This window comes from Acanthochromis polyacanthus, chromosome 14, assembly GCF_021347895.1.
Source record: "Acanthochromis polyacanthus isolate Apoly-LR-REF ecotype Palm Island chromosome 14, KAUST_Apoly_ChrSc, whole genome shotgun sequence".
In the NCBI taxonomy this organism is placed as follows: domain Eukaryota; kingdom Metazoa; phylum Chordata; class Actinopteri; family Pomacentridae; genus Acanthochromis; species Acanthochromis polyacanthus.
Window position 1 is genome coordinate 7106488 of NC_067126.1, and position 21783 is coordinate 7128270.

Sequence of the window (21783 nt, forward strand, 5' to 3'; positions counted from 1 at the left end):
GACTCAAGCACTACAATGAGAAAGTCTGAGGAGTTCAAAAAAGACCTGAAAATGTAAATCATTAACAAGTCAGAAAGTCCCTTGGAGCCATTTCAAAGCAGCTTCAGATCCTAAATCTTGTGTTTGTCAGTCTAAAGTTCATGGTCCAGTTGTGTTACTGCCACCATCAGGAAGAAAACACAAACTATCACCTGCTGCTGAGAGACAATTGGTCAGGATGGTCAAGAGTCCACCAAGAATCATCAAAAAGCCGGTCTGAATGAATGATAAGCTACTGGAACAAAGCTGTCAGTGTCCACAGTGTTACATCAACATGAGGTGAGAGGATCCATGAAGAAGGAAGTTCTTCATCTAGAAGCAGAACCTTAAAGCTCCACTGATCACATGGGCAAAGAAAAGACCTTCTGGGGGAAAGTTCTGTGGTGAAATGGACCAAAAACTGAACACAAATATGTTTGGAGGAGAGAAGGTGAGGCCTTCAACCCCAAGAACACCAAACCTACCATGGAGCATGGAGGTGGCAGTATCATGTTCTGGGGCTTTCTAGAAGTGCTTTTGGACTGGTTTCAGATTGAATTCTGGCTGGTTTTGAAAATTTTTTTGGACTTATTTTGGACTTTCTTGGGAGTAGTTTCAGTCTTGGTTCTGTTATTTAAATTTGGTTTAGGATTTATTTTTATTTTCTGATCTGATCTGATCCTGCCTTTCAGACTGTCTTGGATTTTTTTAGGAGTAGTGTAGGTTTGGTTTTGGCCCCAATTTTTGTATTGTTTCTAAAACTTGTTTCAGTTTTGTTTGTGGACTGGTTTCAGACTGTATTCTGGCTGGTTCTGAACATCCTTTTTTGACCGGTTTAGGTTTGATTTTGGTCTTGGTTTGAGATCTTTTTAAGACTGGTTTAGGACTGGTTTCACACTGTTTTGGGTCTTCTTTTAGCCCCAAGAACACAAAACCTACCATCAAACATGGTGGAGGCAGTATAATGCTCTGTGGAACTGGAGCTTTACACAAAGTAAATGTAATAATGAAGGAGGATTACCTCCATATTTTTCAGGAAAACCTAAAACCAACAGTGGAAGGTTGATCTTGGACACAGTTGGATGTTTCAACAAGACAATGAGCTCAAACACACATCAGACGTGGTAAAGAAATGGTTCCATCAGGTTAGAACAGAGGTTCTGGACTGCTCTCCCCAAAGTCCTGACTTAAACCTATCAAGAATGATGAAGAAACAAGTCTGAGTCAGAAAGACGACAAGTTTAGTAGAACTGAACCAAGTCTGTCTAGAGGAGTCAAAGAGAAACCAGAAGGTTGTAAACAGAAACCAAAGGCTTCTAGTTGAGGTGAAAATGACCAAATATTTGTTTTCCTGTATGTATATTTTTGACCCAGCAGATTTTGTCATATATCCAGAATACATTAATAATCTATTAAAGAACCAAAATGCTGTAATCCATTGTAATCACTTACAAGAAGATAAGAGATCCAATGAGTGGATCAGATGGGTTCTGATTAAACTGACTCAGAGGAGTCAGCAGCTGTAGTCATCTGTAATCACTCAAGAAGTTAAGAGGCCATAAAACTAAAACTAAAAATAGATCAACAACTTTCTACAAAGTTGCTGTATGTATAATTTTGATCAAGCAGATTTTGTCATATTTCCAGGATACCTTTAATAAATCTACGGTATGAAAGAACCAAAATGCATGATTGCTGTTTCTGACAAAGATTTATATATTTCAATTATTCCATCATCGAAAGTTCTGATTTATAGGAGTCACTGGAAACTCAAAACTGTCATGATACACATGGTCTTTACAAGAGATTGGAAGCTTTTGTTCATGCCTGTAATTATAGATTTTATGTTGGTTCAGACTGATTATTTTACCTTAAAAGCAGACGCTGTAATTGTCTGCATTTGCCAACAAACTCATTCATTTTGATGTCTGTTTCTTCCAGTAACATGAAGTTTTATGTTGAAATTTTACTTTAATACATAAGATTCTTTACTAAATCTCTTTACTTTTGTGTTATGATTTGATTTTCATGTGGCAGTTACTAGACAAACCAAAAAAGAAAGCTCACTTGTCTTGTTTGTTCAGACAAATGAATCTGGTACAATGATAAAATTATCTCAGCTATCATGAAGCTTCATCTGAGTCAGCTCAGTTAACACCAGAGTTCATAGTTTTGGTCGATTCAGAGGTAAGAGGCAGCACATGAAGCAGCACATCTGGTGAATAAACCCTCCAGTCCAGCTGTGAGCTCCTCCTTTAATGCCTAGTGTTGGTGGTAAGTGTACATGTACAGCTATTTTGCAAACTGTTTGGAAACGGCCTTCGTATTTTTCCCACCGTGGAAATGACCGTCTGAATTGTGCCGCGAAATCACAGCTCATAAATGAAGAGATAATGAATGCGGATGAATATGTTCGAGAGCCGATTAACACAGGAATGTAAGAATGATGAGAGATAATGCAGCAGGCAGGCTGAGATTCTCTGTTACTGCTCACATGCATGTAAATACTTCACCTTAAAGCCGTGGGAATGAGTTGTGAAGTGGGCAACCGGGTGTTTTTTAAGTGTCAGTAGTAGAAAAGAGGCAGCAGTGACATCATTTTTTGAGTTCTCTTCGTAGATTCATGGTGGCGACTGGTCAATAAAAAGCATGTTTGTCAAAAAGCTTCATGACAAATTAACATATTACTATTATTTATGCATTTTAATGAGAAAATGAATCAACTTTTTTCTCTTTAGGTGTTTAAATATTAATGGAAATGAAGTTTACAGTATGAAATTGGCCACAAAATTTCAATTGAATACATATTTTTCCCAATTTCTTAGTCATACTGTATCAGATAATCGTGGCTCCAGACATAATTATGAAAAAAATGCTTCTACTGCCAGCACTGTGTGGTAAAATGCATTCCAAATTATTTTCCCTTGATATAAAGAGTTATACAAAAACAAATATGAAGAGTTATGATGTCAAATGATGGATGATCTGTATAGACTGGACTGTACTGAAAAAAAATAAGATGTAACATGTATGACTAGTCCTTATAATGACCAAGCTAGGAGTTTTAAAGTAAAAGTTTTGCTGCTCATAGCAAAACCTGCATTCTCTCTAACAGCCAGCAGGGGGTGACTCCTGTGGTTGCAACAAGCAGTCAGTCTATGTGAAAATGACCCCAGTTCTTACTTAAATTATTACATCTGTAAACATTTTTTAAATGAGTTTATGGTCTCATTTGCTATTTTTGATTGTCTTTTAACAAATCATGATGTTTATTTTGTAAATGATGACCTCATTCAGAGGAAAATAGATGATAAAGCAGGATGTGTTTTGAGGCAAGGCCACAAAAAACAACCCAAAAATACCCAAGAAAAAGTCTTTATGTTACAAAAAATTTTTGGCACCCTAACACATTTGTGCCTTTTTTTGAGAGATTTTTAAAAAATTTTGCAGCATATAATAACTGAAAACATAAAGACAACATACAAATAAAGCTCCTGGAGGTTGTTAATTTCCTACAAATAACTAAAAGGAGCATTTTGCACCTGGTTTTAGTCGCCTCGCTCACTTTTCAGTCCTGCTTACGACCTGCTTCTCTCTGAACTGAGGTAAACGGATCAGATCGGTGATTGATTAGTTATGGAGGTGCTGAAGAATGCTGTCCCTGTTTGTCTGCTGCTTGTGATGTTTCAGGAGCTGAGGAACGCCCACAGCGAGGAGATCATGGGCATCAGGAGAGAGGAGGAGATGGAGATGTCCGACGACGACTCGGACGAAAACCCCTGCAAGAAGATGAGAACGGAGGAAAACGGTACAATGGAGTGGAGATAAAAACATGACGTTTGTTGTTTTGTCTCACACTGAGTTATGCTGTTAAAGTGTGTTTCTGAGATGAATTCAGCCTCCTGTGTGGGAAAAAGTCAAGAACCCACACAACACATGGCTTCACTGGCCCCTAATGCACTCAGTTATTGAAAATCAAGTTCTTTGAATTTATGCAATTAAGGCAAGGCAAATTTATATGTGTGGCAATAAGGTTTTATATTTAAGTTAAAAAGATCCAGAGGCAGTGTCTGACCATGTTTTGCTCACTTTTCTGCTCATGTTTCACTGCAACATAAAATCCTGAACCTTTATGGAAACAACACAACAATTAATTAAGCCATGAATCATGAAATTCAATACTAGGAAGAAAATTATGACTCTACATATTTTACTATTTGCATCTTTAATTAGTTTTCCTTCTTGTTTCCTCTGTGCGCCATGTAAATACTGCCTGCAGTTCAGCCGAAAGGTTCCCCATTTTTTTTGCCATGTGACTGTTGTTTGCAAAGGAGTCACTAAAAATTTCTCTTTTGCACCATAAAACACAAAATATTTAGTATTTTTACAGCATCTGGATAGCGTCAACCTGTTTTTTGGTGAATTTTTAACCCAGGCTCGTAGAGTCAAGTGATTTTGATGCATTTTTATGAGTTTAGGTCAGAAATTTGAAAATCAAAACCAAATTCAGAGTCTCAGAATGGTGTTATTTTGGCAATTTTCTAAGCATAATTTGCCTTTTCGCACTCACAGTGAGGTTAATGTAAGGCTTTTTTTGTTTGCTCTGTGTAAACAATTCTTGCAGTTCAGCAAAAAGGTTCCTTAATTTTTGCTATGTGACCGTTGCTCGCAGATAAGTCACTAAAAACGTCTTGGTTGTGCCATAAAACACAGAATTTTTATATTGTACAGAATCTGGTTAGTTTAAACTATTTATGTTTGGTGAATTTTTAAACAAGGCATAGGATAGAGTGATTTGGATACATTTTCATGAGTTTAGGTTTACTTTATTACTTCTAATTTTTCTCTTTCAGTCTTATTTTTGCCTATTTGTTTACATTTTTTACAATTTGTTTTACTATTATATGTTAATGATTTTCTATTGGACACTGTTTTTATTCCCATCTTGCTGTTTTTTTCTGAACAGTATTTGGTACATACGTTTTCTTCAGTATTAATAGTTTTATCTTATAACTCTAATCTCCTCCACTTGTTTTACCTTTCTTGTTTCCTCTTCTTCTCTCATTCCTTTTTCTTGTTTCCTCAGCTCTCTTTTCATCTTGTTTCTTCTCCTCCTTCCTTTCTCCTCTCCTTTCTCCTCTCCTTTCTGATCAGTATTTGTCACCATACTCTACCTGAGCCTTAATAAAATTTTATGTTTTCCTCCTCAGGAGTGTGCGATCAGACCCAGGCCTCCCTGAAGGAGGAGAACGACTCGTTGCGCTGGCAGCTGGACGCCTACAGGAACGAGGTGGAGCTGCTGAGGAAGGAGACGAGAGGAACGAGCCGACCGGACGACGATCACAACCCGACCCACGGCCACAATCCAGAGGCTCAGATCCAGCTGCTGCAGCAGAACATGCACAACATGCAGCAGGTGGGCTCAGCTGCAGACAATCAGCTTATTCTGCTGCTGCACAACACGCATTTACCAAGTGTGTCAGAGGAACAATATTGTAAATAGGAATCAACAAGAAAAAGGTGAATATCTGGCAATAAAGAGGCCAGAAAATACATTTTAAAACAGTTGCACTTACAGATCTGCCCTGTTTTGTGAAAATCACAAATAATATCTTTTAAAATCCCAAAAAGTATCGATTTACATGCTGAAAAAACAGGACAAAACTATAAATAACTGTAACATTAAAAAGTACTTTTCCAAACATCAATTTGTTATTTTTACAGTATTTGGCTGTAAAATTACACTATTTTATTTTACTGTGTTTAAATTAGCAAAACATAAAGATTATTTTACAGATATTTGCTGTTCTTAAAAAATATGTGTATTAAGGACTGAAAAAATATTATTGCAGATTTTCCATTTTTTTGAATTGCAAAAGAACGAGTAAAATCACAGGAAAAACTATTAATTTATACGTTGACTGGAGAAAAAAAAGAGGATGAAGCTGTGCATGAAGTCCAAATTAACAATCTTTTCTTTTACAAATAGTAATTTGTTGCTTTACAAAAATGTAATCACAAAAAGACACAGTTTTAAAGTATTTAAATCAGAAAAAAATGCCATATTTAAACAGATATTCACTGTTTTTTATGTTTTTATTCACTGATTTTTTTTACAGATTTTTTTAAAACTGTACATGAATACTTTTTTCTGTGATTTTATTAGTTATCTGTAAATTAATGAAACAGGAAAAATATTTAAAATAACAGTTGCAAATGTATATTCCTTTTTAGTCCATAATGTATAATTTTCTTTTCAAACGATGGTAAATATCTGTAAAATGTTTATATTTATGCTCATTTAAATACAATAAAACTGTAATTTTATGCTTTAATAGTAAAAGAAGCAATTAATATTTACAATAACTTTTTTTGACATGCAAATGTTATTATTTGGTCATTTATACAATTTACTTTGTTTAGTTTTCTTTATTTATAGTCAATATGTAGGTTAATACTTTTTTCTCTGAGGGGAAATCTGTAAAATTACCGTTAAAAAATTAGAATCCATATTTTTCGTTCTTAATGTACAATTTTCTTTGCAAATAATGGTAAATATCTGTAAAATAACTACACTTCTGCTCATTTAAATACAATAAAACTGTATCATTTTATTGTTTTGCCTTGTAAAAGAGAAATTACTGTTTATAGTAATACTGTTTTTTCATGGACATGACATTTGTTGATTTGTACAATTTACTCTTTTATTTTATTTATTGATATAAATACTACTACTTTATTAGTAGTCAATATGTAGATTAATACTCTTTGTCAGTTTATTCAATTTTTTTTCTTTTTTTTAATAGTGTAACTTCCCAAAGATGATCAATCAGAGTGACATAAATTCTTCTTTTTGGACCAGAAATACAGTCGAGATTTAAAAATTACTGCTTTGATTCAGTTCTGTAAAGATACTCTTTACCATTTAAACTCACAGTGTTTTTTTTTTAATGCAGAAAAGGGCAGGAAGCTGAATTTACACCAAAATTCTCCCATAATCCTTCACTCCGCTCATTTCACAGAGCTTCGTTAGCGCTGTGAGTTAGCCTGATGTGACTCGACTTCCTGTCTTCCTCGATCTGAAGTGACAGCGCTGATAGAAGGAGACACATTAGAGACAACCGCCAACACACACACACACACACGCTCTGCCGTTGTAAATGTGTTGCTTTCTCCACTCCTAACATTGTGAGCTGAAGTCACGCTGCTGTCGCATCTCATTTGTCACCTGCTGCTGTTGTTAGTTTCCAGCTCCGTGACAAACAAACTAAGAGCTCTGCTGAAATAAATATTCCCTCGATGCACTTTGGCGATGAAATTAGATCAAGCAAAAACACTTAAATGCACACTCACACACATACGGAGTGAATACCTGTTAGTTAACGTGAATGTTGAGCATCTTCATATGATGAAAAAGAGCATAACTTTACTAAAACACAGCCTCAGCATCAGGACGGTGCTCAGAATAAAGTCATAATATGAGAGTCGTGACGTTTTCTCATCGATGGCTGATTATTAGCGGAGTAAACTCTCCTTCTACAGCTTCTCAGTACCATCAGCTTCCTTTTTCAGGCTAATTAGTGGAGATAAATAACATTTCCTGTTCCATGGATGTTCAAATGAACCACTGCTGTAGTCGGTGCATCAACAATGAGCTCATCTGACTGTTTTTAAAGGGTTTTTAGCTGTAAATTGCTCATATCTTTTACATATGCAGGCAAATCCACCATACAGAAAAGCATTAGAGCAGCATCATGAGCTTGTTTGTAATTTTTGCTTAAGTTACACGTTTAAAATGTTGATGAAGCTCAAAATAATTGCAATGAAAATTACATCTCTCTGTTTCTTCTGGTTATGATTCAGTCTTTTTCCAGTTTTTCAAAGCAGATTTCATCTCTACTGTCTTAAGGATTCTGTGCAAGAGTCTCAACTGAATCCAAAGCCAAAATAAATCACTTTCACTAGCACAAACACCTACAGAAAGATTATTTATTTGCATAAAAACAAATGCACTTCTGTACCGTCTATGCACTTTTCAATATAATAGCATAAAATCTTCTGGTGCAAACATTTTCTGGTCCAGTCGTTTGGATAAACAAACTATTAACTGAACAAGTCAGAACACAAAACAGTTTCTACTGCGGCGACTTTAATCTGCAACATTATCTGAAGACATTTTGAGGGCAGTGACAGAAAAAATAATCTTTTGCTGAAATGAAACTGTCCATTCGGTAATGTAAAAATAATCCATTACAGGTAAATGTGCTGCATTTTATACTACAGTTGAGTAAATGTATGTAAGTATGAAAGCAAAATATCTTAGTAGACATGATATGAAACATGGTGGTGGCAGCATCATGATGTTTTGAAGAATTTTCAAAACAATTGTTGATTCAGATGATGAAGTTCCAGGTATCTCTGTGAACTGGAAGCTTCATTCTGCACATTTGAGAAGCTGCCACCAGATAATTTTGCTTTAAAAGACTTGAACAAATTTCCTATGTTTTGTCCGTTGATTTCATTTGTATATTACTTCACATAGATTCTTGGGAAACAATGAAAATGACATTTATAATCGGGGTCAGCAGGTGTTCAACCTTAATTATTAGACTTGGTTCATCCAGTTAATTCCTAATTCCTGGGACGACTTTTGGGTTTATTCTAAAGACACGTCCGTTATTGTGTTTAAGTTTCTCTACATGTTGCTTGAACTCCATTAACAATAACTCTTTGTTCATCTGTGTTTGTTTTCCAGCAACTCCTGAGTCTGCAGGAGAAGCTGTCGAGTAAAGAAGCCGAGCTGGAGCAGGCAAGAGACGAGCATCGATACCTGGAAGGGGAGGTTGTCACCCTCCGAGACAAGGTCGGTACTCTGATGTATTTTAGCATTTATGACAAGACTTCACAACAAAATACTCTTAAAAACACGTAAAATAATTGACTGCATAAATAGGGTCGGCATGGCTCAGTGGGTAGAGTGGCCGTCTTGGAACTGGAAGGTTGCCGGTTTGATCCTCGGCCCGTTGTGCTCATGTCGAGGTGTCCCTGAGCAAGACACCGAACCCCTAATTGCTTCCTGGTGGGTTGTGGTTAGCACCTTGCATGGCAGCTTCCACCATCAGTGTGTGAATGGGTAAATGTGACATATCATGTAAAGTGCTTTGGATTAAAGCGCTAAATAAATACAAACATTTGTCACATTTTGTATTCATCCCTTTCACATCAGATTTTAGTAGATGCATCTTTGGCTGTAATTACAGCATTGACTCTATGTTGGTCTTAATCAAGCCTGAACACCTGAACAACCTTTGCAAGCCTTCCAGGACCTGCTGCTGAGAAACATCATGATGCTGCCACCACCATGCTTCACATCATGATGCTGCCACCACCATGCTTCTCATCTTGATGCTACCACCACCATGCTTCACATCATGATGCTGCCACCACCATGCTTCACGTCTTGATGCTGCCACCACCATACTTCACGTCTTGATGCTGCCACAACCATACTTCACGTCTTGATGCTACCACAACCATACTTCACGTCTTGATGCTGCCACCACCATACTTCACATCATAATGCTGCCACCACCATGCTTCACGTCATGATGCTGCCACAACCATACTTCACGTCTTGATGCTGCCACAACCATACTTCACGTCTTGATGCTACCACAACCATACTTCACGTCTTGATGCTGCCACCACCATACTTCACATCATGATGCTGCCACCACCATGCTTCACGTCATGATGCTGCCACAACCATACTTCACGTCTTGATGCTGCCACAACCATACGTCATGTCTTGATGCTACCACAACCATACTTCACGTCTTGATGCTGCCACAACCATGCTTCACGTCTTGATGCTGCCACCACCATGCTTCACGTTTTGATGCTGTCATCACCATGTTTCACGTCTTGATGCTGCCACCACCATGCTTCACGTCTTGATGCTGTCATCACCATGCTTCACAGTGAAGATGCAAGTTTATAGTCATGTGCATTGCTAGGCGTCCACCAAGCTTAGTATCTTGTTTGATGGTCAAAATGTTGCTTTTGCTTTTCAAACCTTTTCATTGAGTTTCTTGGAGTGTTCCTGGTTTTTCATGGTGTAGTTCTGTCCATGATTACTGATCCACTGGTGACTGGACCGTCCAGATACAGGAGTCTTTATATTACTATCACTGAGATACATTCAGTGACCTCAGACGATTTTCATTTCACTAATTATGTGACTTCCAGCACCAATTGGTTGCACATGTGTTGAATTATCTGAATCATTTATCACTTATTTAACATTTTAGATATTAAATGAACTGTTTGATGATATTATATTAAATGACAGCTTGACGTGAAAGTAATCTTTAATTGTGCATTCTTGTCAAAAAAAAAAAGCCCAAATAAACTGACTATGATTCAGTGTTGAAAGATGATAATATTGAATATGTTTTAATGGTACTGGACATAAAGGTTGTGGACCAGCTGGTGCAGATGTCAGTTTTTGTTTAGTGTTTCAGTTCCCTCGTCTCTCAGCTGTGACTCTTTCAGGATCAACATGACAAATAAGGGACACTCAGGTTGAATGTGATGGAGGATGAAGAGGGTTGGAAAGACATGAGGGCTGCTATGGCAACAGCCCTGCCAGGAGGTTTTTCAGTGCTGTCCTGCTGAGAGTCGAGTGGTGTGACCCAAAACAGCGTGAATGTGGTTTATAAATACATGCTGGTGGATAAAACTCTGGCAGTTTACTAGAAAGCTGGAATCAATTACAAGATGCAAAGTGAAGTGTTAGATTACTGCGTCAGGTGCCTTTAGATGACGGAATCCTTTTATATTTAACATGTTCTACAAACGAAAACAGTTAAAACTGTGGTAGGCAGTATTTTTAAAGGGTTAAAGGGCAAAACTTCAATAATAACCTTTCAGTATCTTGTAATTCAAGTGGTCTAAAAGGAAGTTACGTGAAACAACAACCTCAAAGCAGCAACTTACATCTCAAAAAATACTATATGGTTAAAGATTTAAATTTTAGAGTTTTTTTTTTCTTGCAGTAATTTTGGTGAATTAGCCATTTTAGGCTTAAGTTCTTACCTCCTTGCATGTAAATGTTCTATCAAAACACCCAACACTATTATAGAGGGGGCACCATCACTGCATCCTGGGCTTAGGACTGCTAAAAATGATTGTGATTCTTATAAGGAAATGCAAACAAGTGTTTATTTATCTATAGAGGAATTATAGACCATTCTACACTGCTGTGGAGATGGGTATGGCTATTTGAGATTAAAAATTAAGTCTAAAATGGGTCATAACAATACAGTTTCCTCAGATATTTACCAACACCAACATATGAGATTGGTTGTGTTGCTTCCACTGCTTGAGACTTGTTCTCTTGTTTTGGGTAAATCCAGATGATTACCTCTGTTTATAGAAATTTGGGTCAATTTTCTGTCAGTCTGTGTGTATTGATTGTTTCTGAAAGCTTATATGCACTCTGCTTAATACCTCTATACCAGGGTTGAATATACTAGAAGGTATTATTTGGTCTGATATGAGACTAAGTGAAAGTTTTCGCCTCCTTACATGTAAATGTTCTACCAAAACACCCAACACTATTATGGAGGGGCACCATCACTGCATCCTGGGCTTAGCACTGCCCAACATGACTGTGATTGGTTTGAAGACATGCAAACAAGCATTTTATTTCTCTATAGAGGAATGGTAGACCATTCTACACTGCTATGCAGATAGGTATGGTTATGTGAAATGAAAAATTCAGTGTAGAAATTATCATATTAATAGTAATAGTAATATAAAGTTTCTTGACACTTAACAAAATTGACACGTGGTTGGTTGTGTTGCCTCCACTGCTTGAGAATTGTTCTCTTCTCTCGGGTAAATACACATGATTTTCTCTTTTTATAGAAATTTATGTTGATTTTCCCTCAGTCTTTGTCTATTGATTGTCTCAGAATGTTTATTTACAGTCAGCTCAGGGCTGAATATAATACAAGCCTGATCATTATTCTGGGCTGATGTCAGACTTCCATTGATTTACATGCATCCTGTAGGAAGTAGACGGCATGTTTTATTTATTCAGAGGTTTTCACGGCTGAGATTTGCAGATGTTACAGTGCTTATAGATGAATCCAGGTTGTAGGCAAAGGAAGCACATACATCAATCACCAGTTTCATCTACACTTGAGCTTATATCTGTAGCTTTTGGGGCAAATATTGAGCTTCTCCGCACTCCTTCCAGCTGTATGTCGCTGATTCAGCTTCTTTGAACGAGGACAGCAAACCTGAGGATCCTGCCTGGGGGTTAAAGCTGTAGCAGAGGCTGGAAGTGGCAGTTTGAGTCGTAAAAACCTCCATACAGTCCACAGGAGGCGTGGGAAGCGTCTGCAGCAGTGGAAGGATGTTGTTCTGGAGATGTTTGTGTCAAATATAACGAAGGGATGCATCATATGCAACAACACGGTCTCACGGGGATTCGTGAAACTGTTACGTAAATTTTTTGTTTCTTTTTCGTGCGCACCAACACGATTTCGTCATGTTTTTCGTGCCGCTCACCACGAAATGTTTTTCGTGTTGCTCACAACGAAACCCGCTGTGGTAATCACAGCTGAAAGTGGTTTATACCAGCGGATTCATGACGATCTAAGCTGTCCATCGGCGTATACTGCTTGTGTGATCGCGTTTGCGGCCGCCGGCCGCCGGACATTCTTGAAATTCCTATGCAAATTGGGAAAAAAAAAAAAAAAAAAAAAAAGGTAAGTGTACCACCGGGTTATGGTTATGGTTAGGGTTATGGTTAGGGACGATGTCATGCAAAATATAGCGTTGGATTCGCCATGGTTTTACATTAAAAATATAATACACACATTCGTTTGAAATACGTTCTGGGTGGCACGAAAAGTCCGCCGTTTAAAATACATTGGTGCGCATTTCGTGGTGAGCGGCACGAAAAACATGACGAAATCGTGTTGGTGCGCACGAAACCGAAACTAAAACTTACGTGACAGTTTCACGAATCCTCGTGAGATCGGGCTGTATGCAAACGTAAACCCTCCGAAATTCAGCCAGCATCCCATACTTCTACATGCTGTGAGTTTTAAAGCGTGCGATCTGCCCAGAGGTCTGTGTTTTAATAACACACAGATTATAGCCCAGAAACTGTCGAGTGAAAACAGCTGGCTGAAAGTGAAACCGTGTGTTTTTGCAATGGGAAGAAGGTGGTCAGACTCCTGCTGAAGAACAACTGGCTAAGCAGAGCTGCAGCTGTCACTTAGCGGCAGCTTTTCTCATGTTTGATGTGGTTTTCTGTACATTAAGATGGACGAACCATTAGTTACATCACCCATAGGTTTCCTGAAGAGTGGTTTGGAAGCTCTGGGTGCTTTTTCCAGCTTCCATCTGACGCTGACTCCTCCTAACTCCCAGTTAATCCCCAAAAAATGAGGAAAGAAATGTAGCAAAAATAGAGCTGTGAACTGTCCTGTGTCATTTAGAGCAGCCCCTAATTATACGCAACTTTAGGCCTTAAAACTATTTAAACAAATGAGTTATATCAACATTACACACCTGTACAGTTGCCATTGAGTGGAAAATTGGCTATAAAGACCAAAACAGCTGTTTGTACCCAACTACAAACGTGTTTATTTCAGATGTAAATATGAGCATTTAGTATGGGGGGGGGTCTATGGGGATTCATTCCCTCTAGTGGTCATTTGAGGAACAGCAGTTTTTACCTTTTGTTTTTCAGCTCCACAGGTTGTCGCCCAGTTTAGGCTCAAGATGAGGAGTGTATCTGATTGTACTGGGCAAAAAAGTCATCTTTTGTCACATATTCTATATACATAAGGATTAACATCCTGTTTGGTGTGTTTTTGGGTGTAAAATCACTTTAACGGAATAGTTAGAAAATGTGTTTTAGAGTTGAATTGTATGTTTATTTACTTAATTACTGTATGAGTTGGACAAAAAATGAAGAGCAGCAGAGTTTGAATTAAATCTTACAGTAATGAAGTCCAATTAATCTGTCCATAACATAATTTTCTAAACTTAAAGAGTACTTAGAAACCAGAACAGAAACTAAACTCGAGCTATCTTGTCTATTTGCTTCTGTTTTTACTGGTGTTACTGGGAACTCTGGTCTCCAGTTGGTACCAGAGTTCCCAGGCCGCCATCTGCACAAACTTCCCTAATTTAAAAAGTGATTCGTTCGCATTTGGACGCTTCTGTTTCGTGGAATTTTTGTATTTTCCAGATGTAGCCAACGAACACTCTCGTCCTTGTCGGACTGATGTTCTTCTGTCTTCCTTCTCCTCTCACAGAGCAAATCTATAAAGCAACAGCAAAGAAAACAAACCTCCTCTGTTGCAGATTAATGTTCTTCTCAGTCTCGAGTTTGGCTGTAACTTGTCAAATGTTGTTTTCTCTTTTTCTTTCTGTCTCTGCAGCTGCTGAGCGGAAACGGTGAAGCTGTGGAGGGAACCAACGGGGAGCTGCATGAAAAGGTAAAACCTGAGCAGAAAAAATTAGCTGGAAGATTCAGAGTTTGCTTGAAATCCTTCATTTGGATAATAGATGTTGAAAATGAGGAAGCAATACGCAAAATAGTATTTAAATATGTGAAGGTCAGTGTGATTTCTCATGAGGTTAGGCATCATCTCAAAATGTGAAAGTTTTTTAAGACATGTACCAACCTGAAAGAATAACAAAAGGACTTTCTAACACTGACATGGAAAGTTTTCACCTTTGTTTTTACTGTAGAACATTTAATGCAGAAAATAAGTTACTCATCAGTCACAGAGAATTTAAAATATTATCTTTTCATAATAAAACACATTATTGGGTTATTCCATCTCAAATCATCAGTGTTCTGTTGCTAATTTGCTTTTAATCTTATTTTTTTATCATAAACTATAGATTTTTGAAAATGATATGTGAGAAATTTTATGCAGAGATTTTAAGCTGGCCCACTTTTTCCCTCATGTGTTTTACAGCATTGGAATGTAAAGGTGTTTTAATGTTTAAAAGACAATATCTAATCAACTATTAATGATAAAAGTCCACATTTATACTGTTATTTATCTTAAAGCCATCGGATCTAGCAATATTTTTGGTTTTGTGGTGCAACTCCTCATATCTGCTCAAACACTACGGAAGGTTCAACAAAAATAACTTTTATTCATTCCAATTACCAAGTATTTCATATTTAAAGTTATTCTATATGTTTAGTTTTGTATTATTATGACGTGATTCAGAAAACATCAGTAGTTGTCTTCAGCTACACACGTGGACAAAATTGTTGGTACCCCTCAGTTAAAGAAGGAAAAACCCACAATTCTCACTGAAATCACTTGAAACTCACAAAAGTAACAATAAATAAAAATTTATTGAAAATTAAATAATCAAAATCAGCCATCACTTTTGAATTGTTGATTAACATAATTATTTAAAAAAACAAACTAATGAAATAGGGCTGGACAAAAATGATGGTACCCATAACTTAATATTTTGTTGCACAACCTTTTGAGGCAATCACTGCAATTAAACGATTTCTGTATTTGTCAATGAGCGTTCTGCAGCTGTCAACAGGTATTTTGGCCCACTCCTCATGAGCAAACAGCTCCAGTTGTCTCAGGTTTGATGGGTGTCTTCTCCAAATGGCATGTTTCAGCTCCTTCCACATATGTTCAATGGGATTCAGATCTGGGCTCATAGAAGGCCACTTTAGAATAGTCCAACGCTTTTCTCTCAGCCATTCTTGGCTGTTTTTGGCTGTGTGTTTTGGATCGTTGTCCTGTTGGAAGACCCATGACCTGCGACTGAGACCAAGCTTTCTGACACTAGGCAGCACATTTCTCTCCAGAATGTCTTGATAGTCTTCAGATTTCATCGTACCTTGCACACTTTCAAGACACCCTGTGCTAGATGCAGCAAAGCAGCCCCAAAACATTACTGAGCATCCTCCATGTTTCACCGTAGGGACAGTGTTCTTTTCTTCGTATGCTTGGTTTTTGAGTCTATGAACATAGAGTTGATGTGCCTTACCAAAAAGCTCCAGTTTGGTCTCATCTGTCCAAAGGACATTCTCCCAGAAGCTTTGTGGCTTGTCAACATGCATTTTTGCAAATTCCAGTCTGGCTTTTTTATGAGTTTTTTTCAGCAGTGGTGTCCTCCTTGGTCGTCTCCCATGAAGTCCACTTTGGCTCAAACAACGACGAATGGTGCGATTTGACACTGATGTACCTTGGCCTTGGAGTTCACCTTTAATTTCTTTGGAGGTTGCTCTGGGCTCTTTGGATACAATTCCAACGATCCGTCTCTTCAATTTGTCATCAATTTTCCTCTTGCGGCCACGTCCAGGGAGGTTGGCTACTGTCCCGTGGGTCTTGAACTTCTGAATAATATGAGCCACTGTTGTCACAGGAACTTCAAGCTGTTTAGAGATGGTCTTATAGCCTTTACCTTTAAGATGTTTGTCTATCATTTTTTTTTCGGATGTCCTGGGACAATTCTCTCCTTCGCTTTCTGTTGTCCATGTTCAGTGTGGTACACACCTTTTCACCAAACAGCAGGGTGACTACTTGTCTCCCTTTAAATAGGCAGACTGACTGATTATGAGTTTGGAAACACCTGTGATGTCAATTAAATGACACACCTGAGTTAATCATGTCACTCTGGTCAAATAGTTTTCAATCTTTTATAGAGGTACCATCATTTTTGTCCAGCCCTATTTCATTAGTTTATTTTTTTAAATAATTATGTTAATCAACAATTCAAAAGTGATGGCTGTTTTTGATTATTTAATTTTCAATAAATTTTTATTTATTGTTACTTTTGTGAGTTTCAAGTGATTTCAGTGAGAATTGTGGGTTTTTCCTTCTTTAACTGAGGGGTACCAACAATTTTGTCCACGTGTGTACATCAGTTTTGTTGTTATTTTGTGTTCACAGACGGGACTTTTCGTGACGGCTTCGATTATTTTTCCCCCCACTTCAACTCACCCATAATCAGAGACTATTTGATCAACTTGTTCAAAGTTACAAATTCTAAATAAATGTCATGATGAGATATAGCACTGGAAATTTCAGGCTTTCATCTTTAATAGTTCCTGAGATGTTGTCGTTCAAACAGCCTCAAATTTCAACTCGTGAAAGAAACCAGCTGAAAGTCGGTCGAAGGGACTATTTCAAACAAATTCTTTTGGAAAATATTTGACATATCAAGCTGACATTTCACAAATATCTTTAAAAGTATCCGGATTTCATGCTAGAAAAAATATAGATGGTTGAGCAGGAATTGTTGTGTATATTAGATTATTTTTTTATGGGATGACGCCACAAAAATAGTGCTTAGAATGTGTTAGCTGTTAGCATATTTGCAGCATGAAAAAAAAGATAAATTTTGAGATGTTAGAGCTCTGATGTCCAAAAACAAACAAGCTCTGAAGTTCAAAACTGTGTCAGAGTTGAAGAGAATAAATGCTCAGAGTTCAGGCTGTTATTTTGCTCCTTTACGGCACTTTACTGAGCCGCTATGTTCACGTTAGCACATACAGCGAGCATACGCATGTCTGCTGGGAGGCCACCTTTAAGCCCAGAAGCTGCTGAAGTAGAAACTGATAGAATTCAGACGGACACGGATACATAAAACATGACACGCCGAGCTGCTGTGTATTCACTGTGTTTGTCTTTAAACCTGGAAACTCCTTTGTGTGCGTCGCTATGATGCCGTTTATTAAATGATGAGGGTTTGTCCGTATGTTTAAGTGCTCGCGGTAATTCTATGAATCAGCGCTGAAAGAAACAGTCAGATGCTCAGTAAAAATACTCCATTACCAGTAGAAGTCATGCATTTACAGTCCCACTTGAATACAAGAAGCGTTTCCAGCGTTGTGTCGGTCAAATATCGGTTGTTAAAGTGGATTATTTGACCTTATTTTTTGGATCTGTTCGCAGGGGATCAATGGATGTGTTCCTTCATTTTATCACAGCAGAGACAGAAGAGGTGAACTCATCGTGAGAGGAGGAGTCGCATCGGAGAAAGAAGCTCTTCTTCTGGGTAAATAAGACCGTCATTTATGTGGGACATTTTAAAAACAGAGCTGTCTAAGGGTTGTAAATAACGAGCCAGAAAGAGGATATTCATCAGAAGTCATTAAGGCCAAACAGAGATGCAAAAGTGGAAAAAATAGAGTTAAACATGGTAAAAGATATAAAAGGCAACATTTAAATATGAATACATTTTTATACTGGTACAAAGATAATAATAAAAACACCAAAAATGAAATTGAACAGCATAAAAGAGATGTAAAAGCAGAGTAGGTCTGTTAAATATACATAATATAATAAATTATTTTTAAAAACACTGTTTTTTTTTACAGATTTTTGAAAATACACAAAATTATTGACATTGCTTTTTTAATTTTACAAATATTTTCTTTAAATTAATAGATGAAATGGTTTCATTCATGTGTAAATATGTTTCTATAATTTGATACCATCAGTGGCAAAAATAATTATCGAATTACGATAAATTATTAAATCTAACAGTGTGTGTGTGTGGGGGGGGGGGTATTTCCATTGTTTACATGCATGTAAATATCTTTTATTAAACATTGAAAACCAAATAAAGTCATTTTGCTTGCATCCTTTTCAGATTGCAGTATGACAATACCAGGTTTTCTTTTTTATTTTACAGATTTATCTTTCCGTATTTTTGAAAATGCACAAAATTATCAATAAAGTAACCGAATAAACTATACCTAATGTCATTCCCATTTTAATATCCTTTTTATTTCACAGATTTTTTTAAATGTATAAGTCTAGAACCAACAATAATGTGGGCCGTATGTTTGACGCCTCTGATCTAGATGATATATTTCAGGGTTCGTTGTAACTTCTCACCTTCCAAACCAGAATCCATCACACAGTAGCTTCTAAAGATGTCATCTTTGTGTTTTTTGTGGCCTCGTTGTCGCACAAAGCTCCACTGTTTTGCAGTTGAGTGCAGACGAACACATGAAGCATCTCCACTGTTTTTTTGTTCGTTTTTTCAGCTGAAGTTGTTCCGATTCTGGACAAACTTTCGACTTTCTAAAGCCTCCATCAGCTTTTGGAAGTCGCTGCTCCTCTTTCCTTTTCTGCAGCAGCTGAAGCCCAAATCTCTCCTGGACAGTCTGTCAGATCTTCTGGCGTCCAAAGTTGGAACTGTGTCCTGGAAAACTGAGGCGGCTGAGGGGTTTTCTCATCAGTTCTAACTTCTCTTGGACGTGTTTTGACAATTTTACGCTCCTGTTGTGCTTCTAAATGATCTGAGTCACGACTGGCACAAAAACTGCAGAATTCTTGTACATCTTCACTTGCAGAATTATTGGAATTTGATCATTTTTGACATTTTGACATCAGAGCACCGTTAAAGAAAAACACTTTGAGGAATATGAGTGCCTCGACCCATGCAGGGTGAGCTACAGTCGGAGTATGAGTTGTTTCTGGCCGGTTTTCCTTCACTGTATGCTCATTTTTCACTGCAACATAAAGTCCTGCAGCTCTATGGAAACTGAAAAATCATAGCTATAAGTAGAGAAAACTCAGAAATGTCTCCTGTGCAGAACGATGCAGTTATAATGCCCTAAATCCTAGACATAAAAACATTTTCCAAGTGCCCACAGGTCTTACTGTCACCAGAAAAATGCAGGACTTTTGTTTTTTACTGAATCTGGTTGAAGCAAAGTGTTTATTTTTGTCAAATTATTGAATGAAACATGTAGACAAAAGTAATTTGGATGAAAAATCACAATTTTAGCTTAGATTTGATTATTTTTTTTACCAAATAGTGACTCTACATGCTCGAGATATTCTTACATTTTTTAAGTTGTTTTTACATTTTTTCTCCGTTCTGCTCTGTGTTACACTGCCTGCAGTTCATGCTAGTTAAGCTGAAAAGTCTCTGATTTTTTTTGTTGATCATAGCTGAGTCACTACCAGATCTGCAGTTGTACCAAAGAGTGCAGAATTTTTAGTTTTTTTTCTGAATGTGGTTGAAGTAAAGTGTTAATTTTTGGTGAAATTAGTTATTGAGGCATGCAAACTAAGGTCATTTTGATGGAAAAGCACAACTCTGAGTTCAGATTTGGTTATTTTTCACTAAATTAGTGACTATTTCCATACTTTTCTCCAGTCTGATCTGTGTTACACTGCCTGCAGTTCATGCTAGTTAAGCTGAAAAGTACGTAAGTTTTTGTCATGAGGCTGTTGATTAAAGCTGAGTGGCAAATGGATCCATGGTTGTAACAAAGAATGTAATTTATTTTTGCTTTTTTTACAGAATCTGGTTGAAGCAAAGGTAAATTATTTAAAGAGGCATGTAGATTTAAGTAATTGTAATGAAAAAGCACAATTTTGAGTTCAGATTTTGTTATTTTCATGAACAGAGAAGCAGAATACACATGATCAGTTTAAAAACTGAAATCCAGTGATTGTTTCTGTTTATATAGTTTCAGTCTGACTAATGTAATAGCTGTGGTACACTTTCTAAAGACAATTTGCAGATTTTGGGTTCAGAGCTTCCTCTCCATTATCTTATTCATGGAAAATATTGGTTTATACTTGAAGCCTTTTGCCCACTGGCCGGTTTGCCTCTTACTCTTCTGCCGTTTCCACCCCAGGAAAGATGTGAATGTAATCTGGCTGCGGAGGTAAATTTGTCTCGATTATCGCTCTGAGCGTTTTGTTTCCAGGTGGCTCACGCACAAACTGGGATTCTGAAATGTTTGACTGCAACTGGCTGACGGCTGTTGCGCCTAATTTAATTTCCAGTGAGGCCGTGCAGGAGCTCTGTGAGCGTTTGGCAGCAGAAAGTCGAAGATGACTGAACACACCGACGCGTAAATGAAGTGCAGAAGAGCTCTTGACATTTCCCTCCTCTCGGCTCTGAGCGCTGCGTTCGCTGTCTGCGGCTTCGGAGAGCTCTCGAGCAGAACCGGTGAAGCAGACTGAAGCCTTCCACCACAGGAGAGACTCAAACATAAACCCGCTGTCTTCTTCTAAACTCACAAACACGCCGTCCTGTCTGCGCTGGGCCTCACACAGCAGCTGGACCGAATGCATCGCGCTTTCTTTCTGTTTTCGTCTCGTAAACCCTCGTGTTGCGCCGTATTGAGAAAGAGCAGGGAGAGATCTGTATTTGTACCGCTTTGTCCTCAGCAGAGGAGAGCAGCAGGAACAGCAGCACATTTATCTCCCTTAGAGGCGCAGAGAAAATCCAAATATGAAGAAGAAGAAGAGGAGGCCCGGCGCTCTGTCTTCCTGCCTGGCTGCTGCAAGCTGCTGCTACTGGGAGATTTCCACCACAAAGAATCACTTTAAAGGACACATGTGGCCTGTTTTCACACACAATCAAATAGAGCTGCATGAATTTCCATCGTCATTATCCCCCAAATAGAAACGCGAAGAAGAGGGAAAAAATCTGGAAATATTAAACTCGGTGTATCGACAAAAGCAGAAAGAAAAGTGCAGTTCCAGCCAGTTCTCAAGCAATCGTTGCATGAAGCAGGTTCTAAAAACTGCGTAGCGTTTAAACGAGAGAGTGCTGCAGATCTGTACAGTACATATGAAGCTACAACCCGCAGGTGACACCTTTGTAGCGGTGCATAAACAGAATGTTCTAGGTTGTATCTGATTTAAATTGGTCTCTTTGGATCATGATGCTGCAGCTTTTCCCAGACGTTCAGTTATGTAAACATGTCAC

The 21783-nt window shown here is 37.8% G+C and overlaps 1 protein-coding gene across 1 annotated transcript in view; it reads left to right on the top strand.

The window, feature by feature from the left end:
* The window catches only part of enox1 (ecto-NOX disulfide-thiol exchanger 1), a 168487-nt gene that overhangs the window by 137559 nt on the left and 9145 nt on the right, over positions 1–21783 (top strand). Inside the window, exons 11-15 of the mRNA XM_051959456.1 lie at positions 3709–3826; positions 5229–5434; positions 8774–8881; positions 14487–14543; positions 17994–18096. Of these exons, the coding sequence (XP_051815416.1) occupies positions 3709–3826; positions 5229–5434; positions 8774–8881; positions 14487–14543; positions 17994–18096 (592 nt within the window). The remainder of the gene's footprint in view (positions 1–3708; positions 3827–5228; positions 5435–8773; positions 8882–14486; positions 14544–17993; positions 18097–21783) is intronic.